Source organism: Lontra canadensis, unplaced genomic scaffold (assembly GCF_010015895.1).
Source record: "Lontra canadensis isolate GAN:19392208 unplaced genomic scaffold, GSC_riverotter_1.0 scaffold2, whole genome shotgun sequence".
Lineage (NCBI taxonomy): Eukaryota > Metazoa > Chordata > Mammalia > Carnivora > Mustelidae > Lontra > Lontra canadensis.
The window spans coordinates 63,434,164-63,451,720 of NW_022630996.1; the positions used below are offsets into that span (position 1 = coordinate 63,434,164).

General features: G+C 34.0%; 1 protein-coding gene across 6 annotated transcripts in view; it reads left to right on the forward strand.

Annotated features, from left to right (window-relative positions):
• KRIT1 (KRIT1 ankyrin repeat containing) overlaps positions 1 to 17,557 on the forward strand; it is a 36,613-nt gene extending 19,056 nt beyond the window's left edge. For 4 of the 6 annotated variants that reach the window (XM_032875368.1, XM_032875370.1, XM_032875369.1 and 1 more), the window contains 7 exons: positions 1,400 to 1,556; positions 2,347 to 2,498; positions 9,438 to 9,604; positions 10,666 to 10,753; positions 11,270 to 11,476; positions 16,441 to 16,557; positions 17,139 to 17,557. In XM_032875368.1, coding sequence (XP_032731259.1) covers positions 1,400 to 1,556; positions 2,347 to 2,498; positions 9,438 to 9,604; positions 10,666 to 10,753; positions 11,270 to 11,476; positions 16,441 to 16,557; positions 17,139 to 17,207 — 957 coding nt within the window. In that variant the 3' untranslated portion in view covers positions 17,208 to 17,557. Of the gene's footprint in view, positions 1 to 1,399; positions 1,557 to 2,346; positions 2,499 to 9,437; positions 9,605 to 10,665; positions 10,754 to 11,269; positions 11,477 to 16,440; positions 16,558 to 16,745; positions 16,797 to 17,138 lie in introns of those variants that run through there. The other 2 variants (XM_032875379.1, XM_032875388.1) reach the window with 2 other exon arrangements.

Here is a 17,557-nt window from a genome sequence, read left to right on the forward strand (position 1 = left end):
TACTATTCCATGAGCATAAGACAAAGTCAAGAAAATAAGTGGTACAGGCACTGTTATACTTGATTACAATTTATTTTCTAATTGTATAGAACACATTATTATTCCTGGCATAATTTTTATATTCTAAATTAATAAGATAAGAAGAATTAGTACATTCATCCAAAATGAACTGACCTGCAAGTTGTTTGGGCAATAAAATGTATTGAGAATACATCGAAAAACCACAGTGAGATATTACCTCACACCAGACAGAATGGCTAGTTTCAGAAAGGTAAGAAATAACAAGTACTAGAGAAAGTAGAACCCTTGCGCACTATTTGTGGGAATGTAAATTGGTGCAACCACTGTGGAAAACAGTACAGAGCTTCCCCCTAGAATTAAAAATAGAAATACCATATGATCTGGTAATTTCACTGCTGGGTATTTACACAAAGAAAATGAAAACACTAATTTAAAAAGATACTTGCAGTTGCTTCTCAGCCTTTTGGCTAAGATCAAGTGTGAAAAGATACATGCATTTCTATGTTTATTGCAATATTATTTACAGTAGCCAAGATATGGAAGCAACCTAAGTGTTCATCCATAGATGAATGGATAAAGATTAGGTGGTATATATAGACGATGGAATATTACTCAGCCCCCAAAAAGAATGATATCTTGTCATTTGGAATGACATGGATGGAGCAAGAGGGTATTTATTATGCTAAGTGAAATAAGACAGGCAAATGCCATATGATTTCACTTGTATGTGGAATCTAAAAAACCAAACACAAGAAAACACTTCTAAATATAGAAAACAAAGTGCTGATTGTTAAAGAGGAGGTGGGTGAGAGATGGGCTAAATCGGTGACAGGGATTTTTAAAAAATGTATTGAGAAGATTATTCTTTGAGATGTTCTGAACAGGAGGAAATAAACTGGCTCAAGGTCCATTGTTCATAACTTTCATGTGCACAGTCTTCCATTACAGATTCCTCTTAGGAAAAATTATTGCTAGTACACATTTCTACAGTATAATTTGTGGCCCACTAGACTCATGAGATACCTAACAGACTCAGTAACTAAGTCTCTATATCTCCTATGTGATACCTACTTAGTACAGTTACAGCTTTAAAACATTTACCAGAAGAATCTGAAGTTGAATATTTTTTAAGAACCATTTGCCTTAGCTTCTCAAATTTATTTCACCTGAAATATCCAGAGGAAAACATACTGGAAAATATAATGGAAATAAAAATCTTTTTAAAGTGTGCCAGCAGATATCTGAAGCAGTTTTCTGTAATTTTCCATGTTTGGAAACTATAATAAAACATATGAAGTTGAAATTGAAGCATTTTTGTTAGGCTGGGATATGTAACTTCTAACCAGGTTGCCTAATTTATTACTGTTCTTTGTCCTAGTATGAAAAAGTTCGAATATACAGAATGGATGGATCATACCGTTCTGTTGAACTGAAGCATGGAAATAATACCACAGTGCAGCAGATTATGGAAGGAATGCGTCTCTCCCAAGAAACACAGCAGTATTTCACTATTTGGATCTGTTCAGAAAACCTCAGTAAGAAAGTTGTTACTCTGTAAACCTATTCCTTTGTGAGAGTGGATTGGTAAACTTAGGTATAGCATCAATTTCTTAATGACTTTAAATTTTGAAATTATACAGTGATCTTCTCTTTTATATAAATTACTAGTGTTCCAGCTGTGAAACAGGTAAGCCTCTGGGACTCCTCATCCACTGCTTCATTCAAAGCAATTTTTAAGTATTTGAAAACTTTACTTCTCTGGCAATGGAATTTTACTTGAATGCCATTAAATGTAGTGCTTATCCAACTCGCCTTTATTGTCAGTGCTCATTTCACCTAAAATAATGCAAACGTTCTTTTTCTTTATATTAGTTTTCTATCACATCTTTTTATTTAAGACCAACCTGATGCCACTATAGATTTACCTTTCAAGCAAAGTATTGCAAATACATAAAGGAGCTAATTGAAGTTATTGTGATTGGTTATTTAATGTTTAATTGTATTTTTTAAAAAACACTTAGATTTAAAAAACATCTACTGATTGGATCATAATTAAATAAGCTATAGTGGAATTAAAGATCTTATATACAGTTGATATGTTTTATTTGTTTTAGTAATTCTCATAATTCTTATACTCTTAAAAACACAAGCTTTTAACCTAAAAATGGGTTGTGAGATAATTGGTTATAAAGTCAGTGACTTAAATTTAGACCTTTAATTTGTGTGTATTCACCACTTAAGTATAGATAGTTTAATACAAATTTTCTATGTGTTGATATAATTTATCTTTACATTATTATTTATAAAAGGAAAGATGTTTTTCAGGCCTTCAACTCAAGCCTTATCATAAACCCTTGCAACATGTTCGTGATTGGCCAGAAATACTTTCTGAATTGACTAATTTGGATCCCCAAAGAGAAACACCACAGCTTTTCCTAAGAAGAGATGTGAGACTTCCTTTGGAAGTTGAAAAAAAGGTTTGCTTGGAAATCTTATTTATAGTCATTTAAATGCACAGAATCTATTGAATTCCTGTGGTAGGCACTAGAAACAGACTGTTCCTGTATGAGGAGGTTTTACTTTTGTTTTTCTGTTTAATCTTCATATCCCTGGGGTAAGTCTGAGTTAGTCTACTTACGAAGCCCCTGGTTGGTTTTTTTATTTCCACCTCCATTGTCTTAGAAACAAAAGAAATAAAGAATCTATTCTAAAGAGAATTAGCAACCAGATGGAAGACAGATTATACCAAAAAGAACTTTAGCCCAGTTAGGAAGTACAGTATCACAGATCAATTTAATAAAGAGCCAATCAGTGTGTAAATTTCAAAGGAGCAAAGAGATAAGTTGGTGTGAGAGGAAAACAAAATACATTCTGAGTGCAGATAATATTTGCAAAGGGGACATAAAAAGCTGTTCTCAATAGTTAGTAAGTAGCTGTTTCCAAATCAAGCAGAGAATTATATAGATAGTAAAAATGAGAATATAATTTATATTTGATAAAAAGAATTGTTCCACACAAGTACATTTGGATTTGAATTACTGTAAATTTTAGAGGGAGTGTAGAGTAATGGTATCTGAAGGATGAGTGAACAACACAGAAACTTAAAGTGGATATTACAAGTTAAACTAGTGTGATGGTCTATAAAGTTTTTTAAATTGAAAAAAAAAAAAGTTCCAAGGTCTTATAACTTTGGTGAATAAAAAATATACAATGCATTTCCTGATTCTTATCCAAGGAAATATTAAACAGACAAAGTTAAGGAAGTTTTAGTATATGGAAAATTGATCGATCATGTACAAACTTGGTAAATATTTTATACCTGATTACTCGTATTGTCCCTCTTATATTATCAAACTAAAGACAAGTATGATCCTTTCAGTGACATATACTGGAAGTTACTTTGTATGAAATTAACCAAAAACAAAGATCTAGATTACTCATAGAAAAATGTGTTAGAATTTCACAAATAGAACAATCAGTCAGTTAAGCAGCTGCCTTCAGCTCAGGTCATGAGCTCAGGGTCCTGGGATCAAGCCCCCATCAGGCTCCCTGCTCAGTAGGCAGTCTGCCTCTCCCTCTGCCCCTACCCCTCAACTTGTGCTCATGTTATCTCTCAAATAAATAAATGAATAAAATCTTAAAAAAAAAAAAAAAAAGAACAGAGGAAAAAACACAGTTAATCATCTCAGTCAACACAGAAAATATACTTAACAAAATCTAATACCCTTTCATGATAAAACTCTTACAATTAGGAATAGATGGGAACTTCCTCAACATGATAACTGGCATTTATGAAAAATTCACAGCTAACATCATACTGGATGAAATGTTAGAGCTTTCCTTCTAAGATCAGGAACAAGACAAGAAGGCCAGCTTTCAGCACTGTTATTTAACATAGTACTAGAAGTTCTAACCAGAGCAATTAGATTAAAAAAAGAAGAAGAAGAAAAAAAGAAAAAATGGGGTGCCTGAGTGGTTCAGTTGGTTAAGTGTCCAACTCTTGATCTCAGGGTCATGAGAGATTGAGCCCTGCCTCAGACAGCACTGCTTAGTGTGGAGCCTGCTTAAGATCCTCTCCCTCCCTCCCTGTCCCTATCTTACCTGCTTGCATGTGCACTCTTTCTTAAAAAAAAAAAAAAAAAAAAAAAGAGGGCCACTAGGGTGGCTTAGTTGGTTAAGCATCTGGCCTCAGCTCAGATCATGATCCCGTGGGCCTGGGATTGAGCCGTGAATTGGGCTCCCTGCTCAGCAGAGAGTCTGCTCCCTTTCTCTCTCCCTCTGCCTGTCTCCCTGCTTGTGCTTGTGTGCACTCTCTCTCTCTTTTTCAAATAAATAAATAAAATCTTTAAAAATAATAATAAAAAAAGGAAGAAAAATAAAAATAAAAGGCATCCACATTGAAAAGGAAAAGGCTAAACTATTTGCAAATGATATGATCCTACATATAGGAAATCACGAAGAATCCACAAGAAACCCATTAAAGCTAATAAGTAGATTGAGCAACATTGCAAGGAATAAACTTAACACAAAAAAATCATTTGTTTGTTTCTATACACATCAGTGAATAACCCCAAAAGGAAATTAAGAAATTCATCAAAATAGCTTCTTAAAGAATAAAATGTCTAGGAATGAATTTAATAAAAGAGGTACAAGGCTTATACACTCAAAACTACAAAACATTCCTGAAAGAAATTAAAGAAGATCTAACTTAACTGGAAAGATATCTGTTTTAAGGATAGGAAGATTTAATATCATTAAGATGTCTGTACCAGCAAAACAATCTACTGATTTACCACATTTCCTAAAAAAATTCCAACAGCCTTTTTGCAGAAATTCATATGGAATTACAAAGGGCCTTGGATAGCCAAAACAGTCTTTAAAAAAAAGGATAAAGTTGAGGGATTCACACCTCCAATTTCAAAGCTTACTATAAAGCCATAGTAGTTAAAACAGTGTGGTTTTGCCTTAAGGACAGTTATATAGACTAATGGAATAGATGTAAGAGTCCAGAAATAAACCCAATACATTTATAACCAAAATCCGTAGTCAGCTGATTAATTTTTTTAAAGATTTATTTATTTGAGTGCGAGGGAGCGCACATGTGAGCTGAGTAAGAGGGAGAGAGAGAGAGAACTCTCAAGCACATTCCCCGCTGAGCAAGGAACCCAGCACAGGGGTCCATCCCAGGACCCCGAGATCACGACCTATGCCGAAATCAAGAGCCAACTGCTCAACTGACTGAGCCACCAGGTGCCCCGGAAAAGGCTATTTCAGCTGTCTTCTGACAAGGGTGCCAAGTCCATCCAATGAAGAAAGAATAGTCTTTTCAATAGATGGTGAAAAGTATGAAATTGGACCCCGACCTCCCACTATATATAAAAATTAACTCAGTAGATCAACAACTTAAGCATAAGAGCCAAAACCTTAAACCTCTTAGAAGAGAACAAATAGACATATCTTCATGACATTAGATTTGGCAGTGGATTTTTAAATATAATACCAAAAGCATGAACAACAAAAGAAGTATAGATAAAGTGGACTTCTTGAAAATTAAAAAAAAATTGTATATCAAAGGACATTATCAAGAAAGTTAAAAACAATTTACAGAATGGAAGAAAATATATATTTTTTTAAAGATTGATTTATTAGAGAGTCAGCAAGCAGGGAGAGGGGCAGAAGGAGAGGGAAAGAGAGTCCCATGAGACTCTGGGCTGAGCAGGTAGTCCATCTCAGCTGGTTGAGTTGACTTGAGATCTTGACCTGAGTCAGATGCCTAATTGACTGAGCCACCCAGATGCCCCAGAATGGGAGAAAATATTTGCAAATCATTTATCTGACAGGGGTTTACCATCCAGAATACATGAAGAAATACAATTCAAAAACAAAAGACAACCCAATTAAAATAGGCAAAAGACTTTAATTTCTCTAGGGAAGATACACATATAGTCAACAAACACGTGAAAAGATGCTCAGCATCAGTGGTCATTTGGGAAATACACATCAAAAACACAATGAGAAACTTCCCACTCGTAGGGTAGCTATAGTAGTAAAGATTTTAAAAAAGGAAAATAATGAGTGTTGGTGAGAATACAGAGAAATTGTAATCCTTGTACATTGCAGGTAGGACTGTAAAATGATATGGCTGCTATAAACAGTAGTGGTTCTTGAAAAAACTAAACCTAATTATCATATGATCTCATAGTTGCACTCTTAATATATACCTGAAGAATTGAAAATAGCAACTCACATAGGTATCTATACACTAGTGTCTATCTAGTGTCTATCTAGTATCTATATACTAGAGCAATATTATCATAATAACCAAAATGATGGAAACAAACAAGTTTCCATCAGCAGATGAATGGATAAACAAAATGTGATATATATATGAAATGGAATATTATTCAGCCATAAAAAAGAATGAACTTCTGATAAGTGTCTTAACATGGATAAACCTTGGAAACATACTAAGGAAATAAGCCACATGCCATAAGCCACACGCAGGACAAATATTGTATGATTCTACTTACATTAAATATCTAGAATAGGAAAATTCATAAAGAGAAAGTAGATTAGTGGTTATCACAGGTGTTGGGAGAGAGAATGAGGAATTATTGCTTAGGTTAATAGTTTCTGTTGGGTGATGAAAAAGTTGTATAAATAGTGGTGATGCTTGCACAACACTGTAATTAATGTCACTGAATTATACCCTTAAAATTGGTTAAAATATTAAATTTCTGTTTTACGTTTTTAGTGCAGTTTCAAAGAATGTATTAGTTACATAAAATCTGCAAGTAATCTTAGTATACTCAGTCTATCTTCTTTCTCCACCTCAGTGACATTTTTTTTTTAAAGATTTTATTTATTTGACAGAGAGTAAGAGACATAAGCAGGTAGAGCGGCAGAGGGAGAGGGAGATGCAGGTTCCCCACTGAGCAGAGAGCCTGACTCGGGGCTCGATCCCAGGACTCTGGGATCATGACCTGAGTCGAAGGCCGTCGATTAACCAACTGAGCCACCCAGACGCCCCACCTCTGACATTTTAAAAGTTGATTGGGGGTACCTGAGTGGCTCATTTGGTTAAGTGACTGCCTTTGGCTCAGGTCATGATCCTGGAGTCCTGGGATCGAGTCCTGCATCAGGCTCCCAGCTCCACAGGGAGTCTGCTTCTCCCTCTGACCTTCTCCCCTCTCATGCTCTCTCTCACTCTCTCTATCTCTCTCAAATAAATAAATAAAATCTAAAAAAAAAAAAAAAAGAAAAGTTGATTGGTAGAGAAAAAGCAATAATGGTAAAACTTGGATGATAAATGAATTGCATAATTACAAAGAATATAAAGTGAATTCAAGTAAAAAAGAAGCAAGGCTTAGTAAGTACCTCAGGGCAAATCAGAAAATCATGATCATCTGATAAAACAGTTGTTTTCTTTCATTATGTAATTAAATTCCATTTCGTACCATCTGAAAAATGGAAAAATTACATTTATTTGTTGCATCCTTTCTGTAGGATGAAAATGGCCTGATTTCATTAGAAAAGAATAATTGTTGACTAATGCTCACTGAATATGCTCACTGAATATGCTATTAAGAATTATAACTATTGGGACGCCTGGGTGGCTCAGTTGGTTAAGCAGCTGCCTTCGGCTCAGGTCATGATCCCAGCGTCCTGGGATTGAGTCCCACATCGGGCTCCTTGCTTGGCGGGGAACCTGCTTCTCCCTCTGCCTCTGCCTGACATTCTGTCTGCCTGTGCTCGCTCACTCTCCCTCTCTCTCTGACAAATAAATAAATAAAATCTTTAAAAAAAAAAAAAAAGAATTATAACTATTACCTACTCAAACTCTTCAAATTTCACTGTTAATTTTGAGAAATTAAAAACCCACAAAAAGTTGAAAAAGTAATAAAATTCATTAAATTCACTAACTGCTAATATTTTGCTTTATTTATTACCTTCACTTCTCTGTTTTTTCTTTATGGACCATTCAGAAGTGAGTTCCAGACATCATGGCACTTAATCCCTACATATTTTAACATATCTCCTAAGAAAAAGGACATACCAACATACTATAATATACCATTTCACCTAATAAAATTTTTATTTCCATAATAATGTCTAATACATGATCCATATTCAGATTTTCCCCAATTGTTTAAGAGTCTTATGTAGCCCCCATATGTAGGATCTAGTCAAGGTTCATACTTTGTATTTGATTATTATCTCTTTAGTCTCTCTTAATCTAGAAAAATCCTCTCATCTTTTTTCCCCATGAAAACCTCTGTTGTTTTTTTCACATTATAGAGAGTATTGTAAGATTATTTTAGTTAGACAAAAATAACTTTTACCATAAGGAATTGAATGACTTTGAATTATATTTGGAAATAATTTTTTAAGATTTTATTTGAGAGAGCAAGCAAGAGAGAGAGCATAAGCTGGGTGGAGGGGCGGGAGAGACAGAGAAGCAGACTCCCTGCTGAGCAGGGAGCCCAACTTGGGGCTCCATCCCAGGGCCCCAGGATCATGACCTGAGCTGAAGGCAAACGCTTACTTGACTGAGCCACCCAGATTCCCTGGAAATACTTTAAGTATTCATTCAGAAACTCTGTATAACTGTTTCCAACTGGAGCAGGAGTAGGCTAGCTAGTCAGGCTTTGTTAATCTTATTGGATAAAATGAAACTTTACAAAGATTTGAAACTTAGGGGAAAAAAATCTTCTGTTCTTGAGTGTTATTTCAAAGTGCCAAGTGTTTTTAGCCAAAGAAAATTCTTAAAAAAATTTTTTAAAACAAGGTTTTTAAAAACTACATTACCCCTCTAGGAATTGACACACTTCCTTTTACTTTCCTTGAGGTTCACTACTATATTGTGTGAAAAATGTAGAATAATGTTTGAGGAATATAAATAATTTAGGTAAAATTGTGCTAGAAGTTATTGATATCTATAAACTAATGATAATCTTTTATTAGACTGTAAATCAGAAATAAACTATAGCACCTATTGCTATATTTGACCTGTTGTTTATTTTTATATACCCACAAGTTGTTCATGGTTGAAAAAAAATCAAAAGGATAATATCCCATGTCATGGGAAAATTTTATGAAATTCAAATTTGAGAATCCATATATAAAGTATTATGAGAACACCACCACACCCATTTGTTACTAGATTGCCTGTGGTTGCTCTTGTGCTACACTAGCTGAGTTGGGTAGTTGTAAGAAAGACTTTGTGACTCATAAAGCTTAAAATATTATCATCTGGCCCTGAACAGGAAAAATTTGTCAGCCTCTGCTCTAAATCAGTAACAGCTCATTTATATATGGATATGTATCTTTTGCTTTTCCAAATTAGAAAGTGACAAGTTGTATATTTGTAACAGGAAATTGTAGCCCAATAACCAAGTTATACCTTTTCTTTTAAGATTGAAGACCCACTAGCTATTCTTATTCTCTTTGATGAAGCCAGATATAATTTATTGAAGGGCTTTTATACAGCTCCTGATGCTAAACTGATAACACTGGCAAGTCTACTGTTGCAAATAGTTTATGGAAATTATGAGAGTAAGAAACACAAGCAAGGTTTCCTAAAGTAAGTATTTAAAACGTGGTTTTGTGCTGTGCTTAAGATTCTGTTTAACCAAGAATGTTTAAAAATGCTATTAAGAAATATTTATTTTTAAAAAAATATATATTTATTCTTTGGTTTGGAACTAAAGGATACAAGGCATGGAATAAGGAAAAAAACAAAACCAAAGAAAAGAATGGTAAAACATTCTTAAATTATACTCTCTCCAAAGTTACTTTTCTTGTATTTGACTATGGTTTGATATAGCTTTTTTCTTTTTTAAAGATTTTATTTTGGGGGTACCTGGGTGGCTCAGTGGGTTAAAGCCTCTGCCTCCAGCTCAGGTCATGATCCCAGGGTCCTGGGATCAACCCCACATTGGGCTCGCTGCTCAGTGGGAAGGCTGCTTCCCCCACTCTCTGTCTCTGCCTGCCTCTCTGTCTGCCTCTCTGTGTACTTGTGATCTCTGTCTGTCAAATAAATAAGTAAAATCTTTTAAAAAAAAAAAAAAAGAAAGAAAAAAATTGAAAACCACAATTAAGCTTCAGTGTTTAAAACCTCAGTGTTTTCTCTCAAAGATTAAACATGTGATTTCATGTCTCTCTGTCTTCGGTGTTAATTTTCGGCTCTCCAATACCAGTTACAGTTGAATGGTTTGGTTTTTTTTTAATATTTTATTTCTTTATTTGACAGAGAGAGATCACAAGTAGGCAGAGAGGCAGGCAGGGGTTGGGGGGAAGCAGGCTACCCACTGAGCAGAGAGCCCGATGCAGGGCTTGATCCTAGGACCCTGAGATCATGACTTGAGCCAAAGACAGAGGCTTAACCCACTGAGACACCCAGGCACCCCTGTGGTTTTCAATTTTCAAAAATACTTTGTGGTTGTTGAAAGAAGAAACATTTCTCTTAAATGAGAATGTTGGGATTGTGGCCTTTTGCATAAAATTTTGAGAGTTCTCTAATATTTTACAATACAGATTCTTCAGCTCAAAAATCATGTTACTTAAAGCAGTTTGTTTTTAAATGATTTATGTACTTTAGCTACTAAGGATGATTTATTTAAAACATGTCATATTTGCTTACAGTGAAGAAAATTTAAAATCCATTGTACCTGTTACCAAACTAAAAAGTAAGGCACCTCACTGGACAAACCGAATACTTCATGAATACAAGGTAAGCCTTTAATAGAAATAAGGGTACTTTATATCCTAGTTGAAAATTTGTAAATTAAATTGTTTGAAATTGTTTAATATGTTTTAAACATAATTACATTAAATTTACTGTCCTGAAATTAAAAATGGATCTTCTAGTTCACATGAAACTGATAGCATGATATTTTTATTTTTAATAATGTGGAATCTTTTACGGAATGCCTTCTGTATGTTGGCTTCTGTGGTAAGGACTAGAGATTAAACACATGCACATACACACACCCATGAAATTATACACTATCCCTTTCGAAGGGGCACTTAAAACCTAATAGAATAGACAAACAATATTTTTAGATTTTGATATTTCTTTCCTTTTTTAAAGATTAACATCTCAAAAAAAATTGCTCTTGGGCTAGTGTCACACAATTGTATTTTTCTCTGGGGGTGGCCATGATTTTAGAAACTGCTTAGTTGACCTCTTTCGATTATCAAAGGTATATTCTCTGTTCACATCTCTATTACTTTACTTTGTTTTTAGAATCTTAGTACAAGTGAGGGTGTCAGTAAAGAAATGCATCACCTTCAGCGCATGTTCTTACAGAATTGTTGGGAAATTCCTACATATGGAGCAGCTTTTTTCACAGGACAGATATTTACAAAGGCAAGCCCCAGCAATCATAAAGTCATCCCTGTGTATGTAGGAGTGAATATAAAAGGACTTCATCTCCTCAACATGGAAACTAAGGTAGATTTACAGCTGTTTTTAACTAGTTACATTTTATAATGTCAAAAAAATGGTACCAGTCTGTATGAAAAATCTAGAAATGACTATATAAGACTATTCATTGCAATTTCATTTGTAATAGCAAAGGATGAGGGTTGAAAAGTAAATAATTGTCAGTAAGGTGTTAATTATATTATTAACATTAATTATATAGTTATATGAATTATAGTTCATTTCTATGTTGAAATACTGTGCACCCATATAAAAGAATGAAGAATGTATAGAATGATTTCCAAGATATATTTAGTGAAAAAGCACAGTGGTGAACCATATGTAATGGGCTACTATTTGTGTAAAAATGGGGGAAGTGAAGACTATATTTACATAAATACATATTGCTTGTGTATGATTAGAAAGTCATAAAGCCTTTAGAGAAGGCAGTGAGGTAACTGAGAACAAGAGTAGGAGGGAGACTTTTTACTATGTACCGTTTTGCAACTTAAAAATTTTAACTGTAATTATATTACCTATTTAAAAAATTCAGTTAAGTTTAAGTGAAAACAATACAGATTAAAAAAAGAAAAATAGACTATCTGATACAAGGGACTCACTTGGAAAATTAGAATTAGTTGTAAGAGCCTGGGAAACAGGCAAGATGAAGCGTGGAAGGGACTATTATTAGATCACTTCAGAGCTTTTCCATAAGAGGCTTATTATTGTATTATACTCCTTTTTTAATCAGAGTCATTATAATATGAAATTTGGGATTATTTTTAGCATATTTAATGCATTTATCAGGATGAACAGCTTTCTAGTTTATAATAGGAGGCTAAGAAAAATCATTAATTTTGTTCATTCAGATTTGTCTATAAATAGATCAGTTGAGGTAATAAACAGCTTGTCAAAAAAGACATTTTGAATTAGGAAATTTTATCATAAACCTAATTTTTACTTTCATAATCTTTTATTATGTAATCACATAACTTCTGAAAGTAGTTTAGTCATTTTCTGATAACTCCAGATCATCCTTATGGACAGTTGCCATTTTATCACGCTGTTAGATATGCCTGTGAATGGAGATAGAGAATATATAGGGACATAGTGTTGAATAAGGACTGACTTCAGATGTTTATCTGGAACTGGATTTTTTTGAAGTCTCTGATGTCAGCTTGATTTTGGGTCATTTGCTCATTATCATTTTCTATTTAAGCTACTTTTTCAGACAAAATAGGCTGCTTCATATTAGTTTGCAACCATTTTTCTATTTCTTTTGTACTAAATTTGTTAAAGGAAATTAAAGGAGAAATTTCCCTTACCATTTCAAGAAGTTTTTCCTCTGCTATTTCAGAGCATTTTATACAAATCCTTTATTGTACTAAATGGTGATGCTCTGAGTATGACACCAAGACTCTTCTGTAAGCTATAGTGTATGTTTGATATTTGGTAGCATTTCAAATTTAGGCAACAATAAAACATTTTATTTAGTCCCCATATGATGGATCAGCATTATAACATTTCACGTTATGAATAATATTCTGGTCCAGGAATGAGTGAGATTGCAGTAGCAGGCAGAGGATGATAATATTAATAGTTAACAGTCTGCTTTTTTGGAAAGGATAAGATGTTTGATTTCTAGGAATTAAATAAAAATACTGTCCTTGAGTATAAGAAGGTGATTAAACCAAAGGGTAACAATGTTTTCTGCCATCTAACTATTACCTTGTGCTCCTTAAACCACTGATAAATTTATAGCACTGATGAAAGCTCTAAGTTATTATATTTTCTAATCATCAAAGGTGAGAACAGTCAGCTTGTCTGCGGTTGTCTTACAGTCATCAAGATATGCTGGGGTGAATTTGACAAGCTTACTTTAAGAGACTAAACATCTTCACTTGCAAAAATACCCTTATTTACATTTAAAACTCTACTTGGGATATGATAGCTTCAGAGATTAAATCTCATGAAAAGCTATAGATAGAATACAGCTCTGTTTTTTATATCAATTACTTCTATCTTCTGTATCTTGTTTCTCTTTGAAATAATGAGAGTTTCCCATTAGAAAGTATAGGCTAGCCAATTTCATATGCTTAGCAAAGATTTTTCTGTCCTACTTACATGAAATGTAGACACTATTGAATGTATAATAGACTGTGTTGTAGGTCAGTGTTTTACTATAATGAATGCATTGCTATTTCATCACTGAACTATACTTGTTAATGTATCTTTAACCATAATAGTGCTACTGCCATACCCGCAGTAGATTACCCTTTGCTGATATCAATTTATGTTGGCCATAATGCCCTTCTCAAATACAACTGGTTATTTAAATATCCACATAATGCCATCTTCACGATCACTTGTCAATATCACTTTTTCTCCTGTCTGCTGGCTGGCTATGTATTACTTCTGACTTCTGTGGTTCACCCCCACCCCTTTTTTGGAAAAAAAAAGAGAGAGAGGGAGAGATTGATTTTATTTTTAAGTAATCTCTACACCCAACATGGGGCTCAAACTCACAATCTGGAGATCAGGAGTTGGCACACCTGTGGTTTTCCCTTTTCTGCTCTCAACTGTTCTTACCATTTCTCTTGTGGTTTTTTATTTCCCTCACTAAACAAGTTTTAGTTTTTACCTTCTTTAAGTAGGTTTTACCTTCTTTAAGAGAACGCTTTTTACCTTCTGGAGTAGACTGATCTCCCCAAATTACCATATGGACTAGGACGTTCCAGCTCCATTGAGCTGTTTTCATTATTACCGGTCTCTCAGAAATTCCTTCCATCATGCATTCTGTTCTTTACTAACAAAACCTTTATTTCAAATTTAGAACCTCAGAACTTTGTTAGTAATTTGGCCTCCATATAATTGAGGACTTGTACCACAGGTTTGTTTGTTTGTTTTCTGTATATTAAATTGTTTTGAGGCCATACTACTGGAACATTTTCTACATCTTGATTGAACAAATTTCAAGCAACTGATCCAAAAGATAGATAGTTTAAGGTATTATATCTTGAATCAGTGTTTCATTGTGTACCTTGGTAAATAGATATTTTAGCATATCCTATCTATAAAGCTATATTTTACAATATAAATGTAGTTTGCTAATTGTAAAGATGTTATTCCCATTATATATAATGTACACTCATGAAAATTAATTGTACTGTTTCATTTAAGAACATCACTTTAAAAATGCCCTAAACCTATCTTTTTCACGTAACTTCAATTCTTTTTCTTTTTAAGTGATTTTTTTTTTTGAAGATTTTATTTATTTGACAGACAGAGATCACAAGTAGGCAAAGCAGCAGGCAGAGAGAGAAGGGGAAGCAGGCTCCCTGCCGAGCAGAGAGCCCAATGCAGAGCTTGATCCCAGGACCCTGGGATCACGACCCGAGCCAAAGGCAGAGGTTTTAACCCACTGAGCCACTTCAGTTTTTATAATCAATACGTTAAGAACTGCTAGTCATAGAATGCAGATGTTTTTAGACGTGTATTTTAAAGGCTGCACAAACACTTTCTTTGTACATGTGTGTATATAAAGGATATATTTTCAGGGCAGGAAAATGAAAGTTACTGCTAGGAGAGACATTTTAAAATAATCAAAAAGATACAATTGAATGCCTGTTTTAAATATAGCTTTTCATTAGGAAAATGTAGGAATAGGTTATTCTAATATTTGCTTAAATGATTTGATGAATTTTTGAAGGGTATGTTATTAATTTTTAAAATTATGGGGGGGCGCCTGGGTGGCTCAGTGGGTTAAAGCCTCTGCCTTCAGCTCAGGTCATGATCCCAGGGTCCTGGGATCGAGCCCTGCATCGGTCTCTCTGCTCAGCGGGGAGCCTGCTTCCCTTCCTCTCTCTCTGCCTGCCTCTCTGCCTATCTGTGATCTCTGTCTGTCAAATAAATAAATAAAATCTTTAAAAAAAATTATGCTCATTTTTACAATAGATATGTCACTGTACTTAATTTTAGTGAGATGGAATTGCCTAAGTCAGCATGTTACCTCATTATGTAAATTTCAGATCTGAAAGTACCAAGTCCATATTCAGAAGATACTGCATGAAGTAAAGGGAATGTTTTTAGTATGCAGAAAGTAAAAACCTGTCTATTTAATTTTCCTGAAAGTCACTGAGAGATTGGGAATCTTTTTTTCTCAGCTTTATTGAAACATAATTGACATATAACATTGTTTATGTTTAAGGTATACAGTTGGTTGATTTGGTATGCTTATATATGCTTATATATTACAAAATGATTATTACCATAGCATTAGCAAATACCTCCATCATGTTGTTACATAACACAATTACTATATCTTTTTTGTGATGAGAACATTTAAGATCTACTCTCTCAGTAACTTGAAATAGATATTACAGTATTGTTAACTATAGTCACTATGCTGTACATTAGATTCCCCAGAACTTACTCATCTTATACCTGCAAGTTTATACTCCATGGCCAACATTTCCTCATTTCACCCATCCCCCAGCCCTTGGTAGCCACCATTCCGTTTCTGTTTCTGTGACTTCAGCTTCTTTAGACTCTGAATTAAGTGGTATCCTATAATATTAGTCTTATTCTGACTTATTTCATTTAGCATAATGACCTCGAGGTCTATTCATGTTGTTGAAAATGGAAGTACTGTCTTCTTTCTCATGGCTGAATGATATGCCAGAGACTGTGTGTGTTTGTGTGTGTGTGTGTGTGTGTGTGTACACATACCACAGAACAGGCATCTTTAAAATATTTTGTCAGTCTAATACAAACAATTTATCATTGCTTGAAGTAGTCTCCTGAGCATCTACCATCTATGTGGCTCTGTACTTTAGGTTCTGTGAGGTTAATGTGGGTACCTCATATAGATTTTATTTGACATTCAAAACCATTATGTTTAGACAGACTAGATCAATTAGGGCACTATAGATAGTAAGAGAAGAGAGGTATTTTTAATATATATTTCAATAAAACAGTTTCTAATTATGTTGCAGGCTTTACTCATCAGTCTTAAGTATGGTTGTTTTATGTGGCAGTTGGGGGATGCTGATACATGTTTTCAGATCCATAGTATGGAAAATAAAATGAGCTTTATAGTACACACAAAACAGGTAAGCACTTATCAATTACTTTGGACTTCTAATGAACTGCTGTTTTAGCGATTTGATGAGCACTGGGTGTTATACACAACTGATGAATCATTTAACATCAAAAACAAATGATGTTTTATATATGTTGGCTAATTGAATTAAAAAGAAAAGGAAAAAAATTTTAAAGTGACAATCCATTTTGCTTCAAGAAAAACCTTTGATAACTTATGAAATTAAGATATTTAAGACCAAGGGAAAAAACATAGGCCTTGCCTAAGCAAATAAGCCTGAAACTTATCTGAATAAGTTTTATAATAGTGAATATTTCAGTTTTATAATAGTGAATCACTTTTTTCTGCCATTTCCTTTAATTCTGGTCAGTATTCCCTATTTTTTTATCAAGATATTAGGTAGTCCTTACCTCTTCTTGGTATCTGAGCCACTAGCTGCATCCAGTAGGTTGCTCCTTAAATCTCTTGAAAGCCTAAGTACTCCTATTCTTGACAAGCTGCCTTCTACAAAGAAGGTTCCTTTTCAGATAGGGAACTGCCCACTGCCATAAGTGTTTGACATTTACTGTTGCCATATATTTTACTTTGTAGGCTGGCCTTGTGGTAAAACTATTAATGAAGCTAAATGGACAGTTAATGCCGACTGAAAGAAATTCATGAGCGGAAAGCAGCTGATACTTAAGCCACCACATTTTGTAATGCAGATTTTTTTTCCATGAAAGATTTCTTAAACTATTACTTTTAACAAGGCATTTAGTCTCTTGTAATATATATGTATACTATTACATTGTACAGAATCTGTACTTCTGTTTGGTGTGTAATATACCAGTTAGTTTTATATAATATCATCATAAGCTATTCTAACTTTTGAGAGAAACATGCAAAAAAGTGTAGATTGATCATCTGTATATTAATGGACAAAACAGTAAGCTTTATAAAAAGTTATTTTTGGTAAATGGTAAAGAATTTGGAGTGGAATGTAATGAAATTAAAAAATAGGTTTGGTATAA